The sequence below is a fragment of the Heterocephalus glaber genome, unplaced genomic scaffold (genome assembly GCF_053883595.1).
Source record: "Heterocephalus glaber isolate CG9 unplaced genomic scaffold, H.glaber_assembly_v1.0 deba00001481, whole genome shotgun sequence".
Lineage (NCBI taxonomy): Eukaryota > Metazoa > Chordata > Mammalia > Rodentia > Bathyergidae > Heterocephalus > Heterocephalus glaber.
Window position 1 is genome coordinate 35,340,199 of NW_028258317.1, and position 12,321 is coordinate 35,352,519.

At 39.7% G+C, this 12,321-nt stretch overlaps 1 protein-coding gene across 9 annotated transcripts in view; it reads left to right on the top strand.

Moving 5' to 3' along the window:
• Positions 1–11,222: 11,222 nt before the first annotated feature.
• The window catches only part of Bnc2 (basonuclin zinc finger protein 2), a 429,028-nt gene continuing 427,929 nt past the window's right edge, over positions 11,223–12,321 (top strand). For 3 of the 9 annotated variants that reach the window (XM_021252874.2, XM_021252872.2, XM_021252878.2), the window contains exon 1: positions 11,533–12,095. Coding sequence is in view for 7 of the 9 variants with exons in the window: in XM_021252872.2 (XP_021108531.1) it covers positions 12,093–12,095 (3 nt within the window). In the remaining 2 variants the exon portion in view is untranslated. Of the gene's footprint in view, positions 11,399–11,532; positions 12,096–12,321 lie in introns of those variants that run through there. The other 6 variants (XM_021252885.2, XM_087183875.1, XM_021252881.2 and 3 more) reach the window with 5 other exon arrangements.

Genomic DNA, 12,321 nt, shown 5'->3' on the forward strand with positions numbered 1-12,321 from the left:
GTAAGCATATTTGCCCTTCTTCCCCACCTTAAGGAGAAAGCATTGTATCTTCTCCATTCATATAAGGCATTCTCACTGGAAGTATGGAGTACATGTCTTTGATCTGTTGAGAAGATTCTGTTCTGCTTCTAGTCTCCTGATAGCTTTTTACCATGAACAGCTGTGGAATTTAGTCCAATACTTTTTCTGCAACTAGTGACAGGATCATATGGCTTTTTCCTTTCCTCTGTTAAAATGATGACTTATGGGGATGGATCTTCCAATTCTGAACCAACACTGCCATCCCTATAATAAAACCACTTTCTACATCCTGCCAGATCTGACTTCTAATAGTTTGTTTTGTTAAACAAATTTCTGTGTTCATACTTTTCTCTTCTATTATCTTTATCCAGTTTTAGGATTAGCACAATGTTGATTTCCTAAAATGAGGGGAGAAGTGTTCCTTCTTTTTTCTGCTTTAAATGTTTGATATAATTTGTCAGTTAAAATGTATATGAGCCCGTTGTTGTCATATAGGTAGGTTTTCAAGCTAGGAATATACTTTCTTTAATAGGTGCTATTCAAATTTTATATTTCCTCCAGAGTTAGTTTCATTAATTTGCCTTCCAAGGTACTTTTTAGAAGTTGTCAAATTTATTTCAAAACAGATTTTTGTAATATGCTTTCTATATCCTTTTAAATTCTGTAAAATCTGTGGTAATATCTTCTAGATATTGATATTATAATTTTAAAAATGTATAATTGATATTGTGAAACACAAAGTAAAGGTCTAAAGGCGCAGGGGAAGTGGGAGGGGTAGGAGAAAGGAAAGAAGGGAAAAGGAAAAAAATGGAAACAAAATCTTTGCAAATAGGGAAGGGTGGAGGGGGTGAAGGGAGGGCAGGGGAAGGGGAAAAAAATAAGAACCAAGATACTCATGTAATGGTAGAAGATCCCAATGATGTATGTAACTGTATTTTATACCTAAAATGTACCAATAAACATAAAAAACAAAAGGGGGGAGTTTAAGCAATTCCAGATTGCTACATGTTAACATGAAATTGTGTGCACGGATAGGAGAATGGTAAACCTTTCTGAGGGTTATATTCTTGCATCCTAGCCTTTGGTTAGCTCTTTCTCAATATTCTTTTCATCACAACCCTGCGAAGGAAGAGACAACGGCCAGATCTAAAGGCTAACATCCAAAACAGCCTAGGACTGAAATTTTCCCCATTTTATTTGATGTTAGACTCCTGTAAGAGTTCCTAGTCTCTGTGACCAGAAGTTTCCAGGTCATATCTTTGAGACTGAAACAAATCAAATACCCTAAACATTTTGTTCCCATCATATTTAGCTGCATGTATTCAGAGTACTGTTACAGTATTATATTTTCCATTTTGCATGGTTATAAATTAAAGCACAGATAGGATTTGATTACTCAAGATCTCAGGGTGACTGGCAATTATGGCAGTAAAGGCTGGATCCCCAGATTCCCAGCCCAGTTCACTCTGTACCAAACCACAGGTATGTTGCCTTTTTGCTGATGAGGCCACACAGTGTTCCTTGGAGGGGAGTGTTCCTGGGAGAATGAAGGCACATGGGGAAGTGTCCAGAGAGCCACTCAGAGAATCATAGTAAGGGCCAATCTTGTCCTGGAAATATGAGCATTTTTGAATATGGTTTAGAAAATATGTGGTTAGCAATACTCGATAAGATTTTGAGATATTTATTTTAAAGGCCAAGCCACTTTGGATTTATAGGTAATACCTACTCTTGCATATCTACTTCTTACTCTGAATTTAATGCAAATGAAATGTTAGACCAATATGACGTTTTAAGAAGCATCGTTATTTACATGCTTAGGAAATGCTAACACTTAGAATATGCCAATGATAAAGGAAGGTACTGGTGGTGATCAAATTGCAGAACTGGGTGTCATAATTAGCAATGACTGGAAATCCCACCTCTAGATGTATCTTAGATGAAGAAAAGTCACTGAGATTCCCATCATGTACCCAATATTCCAGTGTCACCCCAATCCAACAGAAGACTCTCTAATTCAAAGCTCTGACCTCATCTGGAACTATAGGTATCATGGTGTCTTGCCCCATTTTCACAGACCAGTTCCCCATCATTAAATGACACAAGCCTGTATAAAGTTTTACTTCACAGATATCTAGCACTCACATCCCCTAGTCACCATTGGTCACTCTAGATTACATACCCTATTTTATTTTTATTAAAACATTTATCATCATTTGAACTCTTACTTGTAAACTTATTCATTGTCAGTCTTCCCCGCTAGATAATAAACTCAGGAAAGAGTTGGTCTTGTCTATCTTAGGGTTTTTCTCTACAGCACTTAGAGCAGTGTGGGGAATCTAGTAAGTGCTAAATATATATGTATTGCATAAATGAAATACCCATCAATGATGTCACTAGAGGAAATGCCTATCCAACCCATGAATTGCTGTAAGAAAATGCCTAATAATGATCTTTGGAATGACTTCAGCAAGTGCATTAGGTAATATCCCCAAAATGTCTGCTGGCTGCATCTTACACATTAGCCAGGTTTCACAGTTCCCGCAGGAAGACAACTCAAAAGTTTGCATAACCAGTAGGATCAGCTTCCTATTGGACAATCTTTTACATACGTATGAAAAGATGGAGGGCAGGTGTCCCGGGTGTCAGGGGAGCAGCTATACCCTAGCGTGTTATGCCTGCTGCCGGCAGCAGAAGAGCTCTGATGAAAAGCAGAGGAAATTACAGTTGTCGGGCCTTGTGGTCACAAGGGCATGTGTTGCATTTGCAAGGTCATCATGGGATAATTCAGGGTGTAGCTTGCACACATTCTGCTGCTGAAAGGGAGTTTTTTTCCTACCACATCCGACACATGGTTTGCCAAAGGAAGGGCACGAGATCAGCGGCACTGATGAGCTGGCTTGGTGTTTTTAGGCCACATTTCTAGTGAACCAATGACTCTCTTCTGACTCTTCCAAAAAGCCAACAGAATTTATTTATTACCAAGTGTGAACAGCATTCACACAAAGCCTCCAGACTGCTTTTACTTTTCATGCCAAAAGCATTTTTTAAAAAAGTAATTCTTAATAATAGCAGTCAATGCTTATTGTACTATAATCTTTCGGAGGGAAAAGTTTTACCCTACTTCTAAGCTACAGATAAATAGAAGATTTATTTCTCTAGTATAAATCTAAAAAATAAAAGAGAGTACCATAGTACAAAGCTACATTTAGAAAACCACACAGTGCACTTAATATGTGTAAAGTAGATGGAGAGGTAAACAAATACTCAGGCCTATTTGTTGGCTGGGGATATATGTTAATGCTCTATAACTAAAGCCTTTGGTGATAGGAATTGGAGGCCATGAAACCATATGGTGGACTAGTTTATTTGCTCATTAGTGGACAAAGCACTGACACAGAAATTGGTAGTTTGTGCTATAAGCGTAGGTTGTCTAATTCTGTGGTTTCTAAAGTTATTTAACTCTCTGAGCTCTAATTTCTTCATTGGTAAAATGAAAATAATAGCTATCTCGTGGGGTTGTTGAGAAAATAAAATGAGATTAATTTGGGCAAAGTGCTTTTGTAGTGTTTGGTAAGTGTTAGGCCCCCAAAGATCCAATAGCTCAGTCTGAGATGAATAGGACCATTCCAAGGAAAAAGTTGTTTAAAGTAGTTTAAATTAAGTCTTGACATTTTCATAGATTGTCTAAAGCCCTAGAGAATTCTAACTTCATCACCTTTATCAAAATGGCCATCAGTCTCACACTGGTTGGCTGGTAGACTGGTAAGGATAATTTCCTGTAAGTTTTTTTTTTTTTTTTTTTGCTCTAAATGCAAACTCCATTTTAAAATGTTTAACTTTGGAAATTTGGAGAAAGATTCAACAGAATTAATGAGGTCCTTTGCATTATTTTAGGCTAGACAAATTGAGTCATATTTCTGCAAAAATGAATACATTATGTAATAAAATAATAAATGCCTTTGAAAATATAGCCAAATTAGAAGGTAGGTGGCATATGGCATCACAGTCATGAAGGATAAGGGTAAGAGCCTTAGAGTTTAACTGATTGGGTACACTTTTAAAGCATTCTCAGGGCAAGAGTTAAACCTTTATGTGTGCATCAAGCATGAAGTATGTGATGCAAAAATGAGATACATATTTTCTTGGTAGGAAAGAAGTGACTTGGTCTGTGATAACACAAAAGACGAAAAATTACATAAAGTGCTTGGACACAATTATGTTGCAATCATACACACAACTCAGAAGAAATTGGGCTTTTAACAAAGTCACTTTCCCCTTGAAAACTGGACATAACTACATGACTGAAGCAGTAAGTTAACACCTCAGAATATTGTGCAACTGAGAAAGAAGCCTGATTCAGTGTCCACACAAGCAGGTGTGCTTGGCATCCCAAGTTATCATATGTACATATAACCTTAGAATCCATGCTGAGGGGACTTTAATGTCTATGGAAATACATTCTTCATATGGATTTATTTTATGCCTAAGAGCTAAACTTTGTTTTGTTTTGTTTTGTTTTTGGTACTGGGGATTGAACTTGGGACCTTGCGCTTGTGAGGCAGGCGGCGGAACCACTGAGCTAAATCCCCAGCCCTAAACTTTGTTTTTTTGAACAATTTTATTAAACTTATTTTTTTTTTAGGTGTGTCACTCTACCAGGGATGGTGAGAATTGAAAAATGTGCAATTCATAGGGTCTCTGCCCTCAAAGATCTTAAATTCTCTTTTGGAGATAAGACAGGGATGTGCTTGCTTTGGCAGCACATATACTAAAATTGGAGATAAGACAGACATATGTAGAACAAACAGAATCAAATAAGTGTGTGATTGGGTGAGGGATTAATGAATCAATAACTGTGTAAGTTGTATAATGAATCAAGAACTGCTATGAGAACTATAGGAGTGCAGAAGAGAAAGAGAGCCACAAAAATAAAGGCAGGTTCCATGAAAGTTGTGAAATCTGACCAAGTCCTTGAGAAGTGGGGGTAATTAAAGGGCTGGAGGATAGACTCAGAAAATGTTTGCTTTAATAATTACATGCTATGTGTCCTTGAGGCAAGATAAAGTTTGAGAATCTTTTTCTCATCTGCATAATAGTGATTGATAACACCTAATTCTATAGTTGATTGGAAAGGTTCAAATATAGATAGATGGACATATAAATGACTTAACAAGTAAGTATTTAGTTAAGTTTTATCTGTAATCATAAAAGATCTTAATGTGGTTGAATTTCTTTTTTCCATTTTTGGAAGTAAGTGGTTGTAAACTGGCACAATTACGAACAGATAAAGAGAAGCAGTATATGGAGTCCAAAAGTCAAGAGAAATATGTAAAAATGATGACGCATATTTGCAGAGAAGCCTATCTACCTAGAGCAATGGGGATTATGCTGGTGTGGGAGAAAAACACTGTATAGAGTCTTTATTCATGCAGTACAAACTTACTGAACAACTATTAAGTACCAGAGATTGTTGTAGGTATAGGAGTTATAAAAAGGTAAGCCTTAAAGAACATATATTACAATTTACTTGACATGGTAGAAAATGGGGCAAGAGAGAAGATTTATTTATTTACCTGCCTATCAATCAGGGAGGTGACATATAAGAATAGAATTGAAAAAGCTGAAGTCTGGCAGTAAATGAATTATGTGGATGAAAGATGGATATTAGGAGTATAACAGAAACTTTGTTGGAATAGTTAACCTGAAAGAATTGTGGTCCTATGAATGAACTGGAAATGAATGGATGTGAGGAATAAATTACATTCTATGTGATTTAGTAAAAGTGATGTGGTGAAAAGACAATTCAAAGTTGAGGACAAGGTTTGCCTTTGAGTTGATGGAAGAACAGTTAAAATAGAAAAAAGTCGAGGAGAGAAATTCGGAAGTTATTGATGGTTTCAGTGTCAGGATAAATTTGAGATGAAGATGAGCTATTTGCTGAAGATTCTTTTAAACAATATAAAGTAAGGGACTAGAATTTGGAGAATATAGAAATGGATATAGAGTTCTGGTTGCAGTTAGGGTGGGTCAGCACTGAAGAGAACCACATCCCAAGGAGAAACTTGGGAGCTTTGATTATCAGGGATATTCTCACACTGTGAGTGGAAGAGGTGAGTGTGAAGGGCTGGGGAGAAGTTGTGATGAAAAAAAGAAGCCAGCACAGGAAAGAGTGAAAGAGTCACTAGGGAGGAGCAGCTCTTGTTTCTTCTCGTACTGGGGATTGAACCCAGGGTTTCATGCATGCCAGGTAAACACTCTATCACTAAGCTACACCCTCACGCTTCTGCATTTTGAGACAGGATCTTTCTAAATCAGGCTTATTAATCCAGGCTGATCTTTCTGTCTTAGCCTCTCAAGTAGCTGGGATATAGATATGCACCATTACACCTGGCAAGAGAGGAACTGAAAAATCCAACATTGTTGAAAGACCAACAATGTGAATATTCAAATGCATCTTCGTCAAAAAGAATGTGATTAGGTAAATATTACTGCACTTATCTATAAAATGACTAATAGATAACTACAAAATGGAGCAGATTTTTAAAAAGGGTATTGAACTGGGGTGCAGCTTACTTGCCTAACATGTGAAAGGCCCTGGGTTAGATCCGCAGCACTGAAGAAAAACAATTTTAGGTAGGAAATTCTAATATGCTTTGATATGACCAACACATATCTAGTGTTTTCAAATTTCTGGAAGATATTAATCTTTGGATTTGAAAACAGGAAATTGGAATCCCTTATAATTCCTTAAATCATAGTTTATTTTATATTTTTTGAGACATTACACTCATGTTTTTAAAAAGTTACTATGAGTGATCATAATCATAAATAGTGAATCATTTTTCTGTGGTAAGTTTTGAGTCCATTTTCTGTTGCAGTAACAAAATAACTGAGGCTGGGTAATTTATAAAGAAAGGAGGTTTATTTTGGCTCAAATTCCAAAGGGTAGGAAGTTCAGATCAGATGCCACATCTGGCAAGGGCCTCATTCTGTGTCCTTAAGGTGCTGGAAAAAGTGTGGAAGGCAAGTGGGCACATGTGAAAAAGAGGCACGTGTGTAAAAGAGTGAGGGGTGTCCATTCTCATGAGAAATACATTAATTGACCTAATTACCTCTTAAAGATCCCACCACTTCTCAACACAGTTGTACTGAGGAATTAAGCCTTAACATGCGTATGGTGGGGACAAGCAGTATTCAAGTGATATCATAGAGCTATACTAATATCTCAGAGTTTGCTATAAAAATAATAAAATAATCTACATGTACTTTATTAGCACTTAAATAAAATGTTATGACAAGATTGTATATTTCAATAACACATAAAAATGAACTCTGTCTGATAAGGAGACCTAATAATAGAAAACAGAAAAGCAGAATATTAACATGAAACCAATACCAAATAAAAGAAATTCAAAAATTCCAAGATCAACCACAAATATTTAATAAAAGTTATCACTGCTAAAATAAAAAATTTTAAATCTAAAAACATCAATTGTCCCATCTGATAGTCTTCATTTTGATTTCATAATTAAGGCTCTACATGCAGAAAAAAATTTTTTCATTTCATGTTGACATCAACTAAATTAAGTGACTACTCTAAAGGCATCCTCAACTTGAGCATATGTATACAGATTACTGCATATAAATTCATCCTTTTAATGATGAATTTTGTCTGCCTTCATTTTTGACATTGAAATTGAGTTGTTTTTTAAAATTCAGACCCCCCTCCCAACATTCATGTTTTCTTTTCTTTATGCACTCCTTTTCTTTATATTTACAAAGTCTGAAAAGTCTATTGACACAGTAACATTCAGGATCTCCTAGAAGGGTCAACAACATTACCTAAAAAACATTGTTGAAATTAACAATTTAAAGACTTTTTTGTTTGTCTCCAAAACATGACATCTTTTGGAATACAACTTATAAGATTTATAAGAAACATATTATATAAATAAATTTATATTTACTTGATTTGCAAGAATGATTTATAAATAGCAGCAGGTCAGGATAGAAGCTCAAATTAATAACATGGCCACAAATACAAACAAGATTAACTGATCATATATAGTAACCACTTCCGGCACTGTCACCCTTAACTTTCAACTCCTTAGGCTAGCATTTTTTGCTCTTGGATTCATTCTAACTAGTAATGTCTCTGTGTTGATAGTTAAGTTTTAAGTCTCACAGGAGGATTATAATACTTTTCCCAGTTTACTGATTTCTTGATGGATTTTTCTCAGCATTTGGAAAAAGTGTCTAAATTTCACAGGAAATGACAGGAGGAAATTCCTATAAGGATCTTCTAAATAGACGCGTCATTATCCACTTAGGAAGCTTTAAGCAGCAAGTAATAAAAATGCAACCTCAACATAATAGGGGGACTAATTATATCACAGAAAAAGAAGTTCCAAGCAGTCTGAGGTTACTTAATTCAGTTAGTCAATAACCAGAGCTCATGTGTGGGCCTGGGGGTGCATCTCAGTGGTCGTGCCATACTTGGCATGCACAAGGTCCTGGGTTAAATCCCTAGCAAAAGAAAGAAAGGAAGCAAGAACAGAAGAAAGGAAAGAAGGCAGGCAGGCAGACATACAGAAAGGGAAAAGACTACCATCTCAGGTGTGTGTGCTTCCTGTTGGGTGCAGGATTTATGTCGCTGTTTCCGGTCCCGCATTCTCATATTAATATCCAGAAGAGGAAAGGTAGACTTTATTTCTTGTTAACCATTTTTGTTTTAAACAGTAAAATAATCTTTCCCAGATGGGTGTGGTGGCACACACTTGTAATCCCAGCACTACGAGAGGCTGAGGCAAGGGGATCAAAGGTTCAAGCCCAGCCTGGGATAGTGGTTTAGCAAGAACTTGTCTCAAAAGTTAAAAAGAGCAGGCAGGGATGGAGCTTAGTGTAAGAGTGCCTAGGGAGGTCGGAGAATGTCACAGTGATGGAGATTGAGGAAGATACCTCTGGTTAGTGGAGGCTTTGAAGATGAAAAAGGGCCACGAGCCAAGCTGCCTCTAGGAGCTATAAAAGGAAATAGATTCTCCCCAGCTTCTCCAGTCCCTTTATTTTAGCCGAGTGAAGCCTGTATCTGACTTTAGACTTCCAGAATTATAATAAATTCGTGGTTTTGCCCATTAAGTTTGTAGTAATTTATGATAGCAAAATAAAACAAATATATATACATTTTTAAATGAAAAATAATTATTTTTCAAAGCAAAGAAATTTAGAAGAGTGGCAATAATTTACATTTTTGTTGCACATCTCTTTAACATCTGATGAAATAAAAGACAGGTAGATTTTCATATCTCTTTCTGCATTTAAATTTGTTATGATATTGCCTTTCATGTTGTCTTTGGAAAACTCTGCTGTATACACAAAAAAGAATAAGTGGGAAAAGCAAACAACTTGATTTATAATAAAAATTGTTTTGACCTTATAGAACTTCTAAAACATCCTTGAGGACCATTGAGGTACCCAGACTATGTTCTGAGGATTGATAATGCAGGAAGGCAATAGGGTCTTTACATCCTGCAGAAGAACAGACTTTTCCATATTCCTAGAGCAAACCTGTTTGGTGGTATGGTCGTTAGATCAATATAATGTGATGATGTTGACATTCTTCATTAATTCAAGAAATGTTTATAACAGTTGGTTTTGTGCCTGGCATTATACAGGCCAAACAAGGTGGATACAGGCCTTGCCAGAGTGGAGCTTACATTTTAGTTGAAAAGAAATAACCACCACACAAAGTAATGACAATTTTTCATTAAAAAAAATGCAATGGGTGGAAATGTGAGGGTATTTTGGATGATGGGCAAAGAGCTACTTTATTTAGAGTCTGCAGAAATGAAATTAGTGCTGAGATATGAATGATAGACGGGAATTACTGGAAAACACAGAACACTCCAGGTAGAGAGAAAAGCAGCGAAAAAGAACTGAAGGATGTAGGCAAGTTTGAAGCACACAATGAAAACCAGTGACGAGTATAGTCGACCAAAGAAATGAACTAATGGAATAAAACTGTCGAAAGAGTAAGGCAGGTGTAGATCGTTAAGGTCTTGTAGGACAAAAGAGTTAAGGTTTTATTCTATTTGCTATATAAACTCACTGGAGGAAATAGAGACTGGAATTCTTACAGGTTAGGCTTTGTTTCTTTCTGTATATTCTTCCACCTACTCAAGGGTTGCTCTTTAGTCCAACACATTCCCCATCTTTGTAACAATGACTGTCCAGATAGGCATGGGGACCCCAAAGAGACAGGTCTTGCCTCACATTGTTTATATGCTAACATCAAAAACAGACAGATCTGGAACCAATCATGGGAATGTAAATTACAGGTTGCTTGAGGTAGAACAACTTCTGCATTTTGGCCAGTGTGGGTGCACAGCCAGAAATGCACTGTATGAATACAATTGTTTGGCAGTTGTTGGTTCGTCACTTGTCCAAAGTGGTAAGTGTGTGAATGGATTTGTATGGGTAATGGCTCTGAAATTAGCAACCAGCTTTTCTCATTTTTCCATGATACAGGAAAACACATCAGAACTTGGCTTGTTTCTGGAGAATTCTTGTGATGATCCTCAGTTGCTCAGAATGAACATTTGGTCATCATTATGCCTTGTATAATCAGTTTCTACAAACTATGGGATGATGTTACAGTTATGTTTGGAGAGTAAGGGAACAAACTCCACACCTTAATCAAATCATTTAAAGAAGAGGCTTCTTAGATAACATACACTTAAGTGTATATGGATAGTGGCTAGGTGTCTAGTCTGTATTTTACGCTTGAGGGAGAAAAGTTATCTTGTCTTCTTCTATTGGAAACAGAGAAGCATATACCCAGAACTCAAAGGTATTTACTATATAATGGGAGATGTTTACCAGACAAATTGTTCCACAAGAAAATAATGCATCAAAGCTACAAATATAGAAGTGACTTGAACTTTGCTTTGAAAGGGCCTAAAAACGGTCAGGAATTTGGATCCAATCAGCGCACTGAACTGCAGGTGTGGTGGTCCCGTTTAGAAACACTGGACCCACGTGAACAAGCTTAATCACATTTCCAGGCCAGCTGTGGCTACTTGGGACCTAGTAAAGAAGGGCTCTCAAATTTTTTTAAAAAAATTAATTACTGTATTGTGAAAATTTACGTTACATTTAAACTACACTATGGACCAAAGAAAACTCGGTAATTCCAAGGCCATACATTTACAAAGGAATTTAATTCTGACCTCGGAATGCCATTATGCAGTGTCCCCCTGCACTCATGGAAGAGAGGGGATGGAGGGACGGTTTTCCTCTTTCCAGCAGGAACCAGTAATCAAACCTGTTGTTCAGCCAAGCAAGTCTCTGACGATTCCGATTTCTCAGCGCTAAGGGAGTAAGTATGGCTCAAACCTGTGCCTTCCCCCCACGGCAGGCGAGCCGAAAGTTTGCTCCGGAGGCGATAAATCCGCGCGCCCTCAGGAGCGTCCCGCGGCCGGCGTCCGCATCCCAGCAGCCCGGTTCCGCGGGCGCGGTGCCGAGCGTCACCCAGAGGTGCGCGGCCTCCCCGGGCGCCGCCTCCTCCTCGCGGCCTCAGCCAGGCCGGCCCGAGGGCAGGAAAGGGGCACCAGCCGCGCCGAGCCGTCTAGGCCCGGTCGCCTCCACACTGCCGCAGCCTCGGCCTCCGGCCGGGTTCGCCCAGGGCCGGCCGGGGGAGGAGCGGCCGCGGCCGGGATAAAGTTCGCGCCCCCCGCAGCGGCTCCCGCCCCGCCTCCGCTTTGACAGCTGGGCCGGGGCCACGCCGCGCCGCACCCCCGGGGCGCCGGCCGCGCAGCCGGAAGGGGAGGCGGGAGGGGGCGCGCGTCCGCCGGCCCCCGGGAGCGAGGACGACGGAGCCGGCCGCCCGCCCGCCTGCGAGCGCAACACTGTAGCCGCGACGGCCGCACAGGCGGCGGACTCGTGCGCGCCGCCCGCCGCGGCCCCTCCTCCGCCGGCCGGCTCGGGGCGCAGCTCGGCCGGCGAGTAGCGGGCACCTGGGCGGCGAGGGCAAGGGCGAGGACGGGCGCTGCACTTGACGAGCAGCATGCGAGATGGTAAGAGCCCTGCCGCGCCGGCCAGCTCGGCCCCAAGTTCTGGGCAGGCAGGCTCCAGGTGGGAGGGCGAGCGCGTGAGCGTGAGTGAGTGTGAGTGCTTGAGTGTGAGTGAGTGTGCGGGTGGGGAGACGGCTCTCGGCTCCGTCCTCGCGGTCCCGAGCAGTGGTGAGCGGCTGGCTGGCGGAGGCTGGGGCGCGGGCGGCGTGGCGGGGCCCGGCAACTTCCC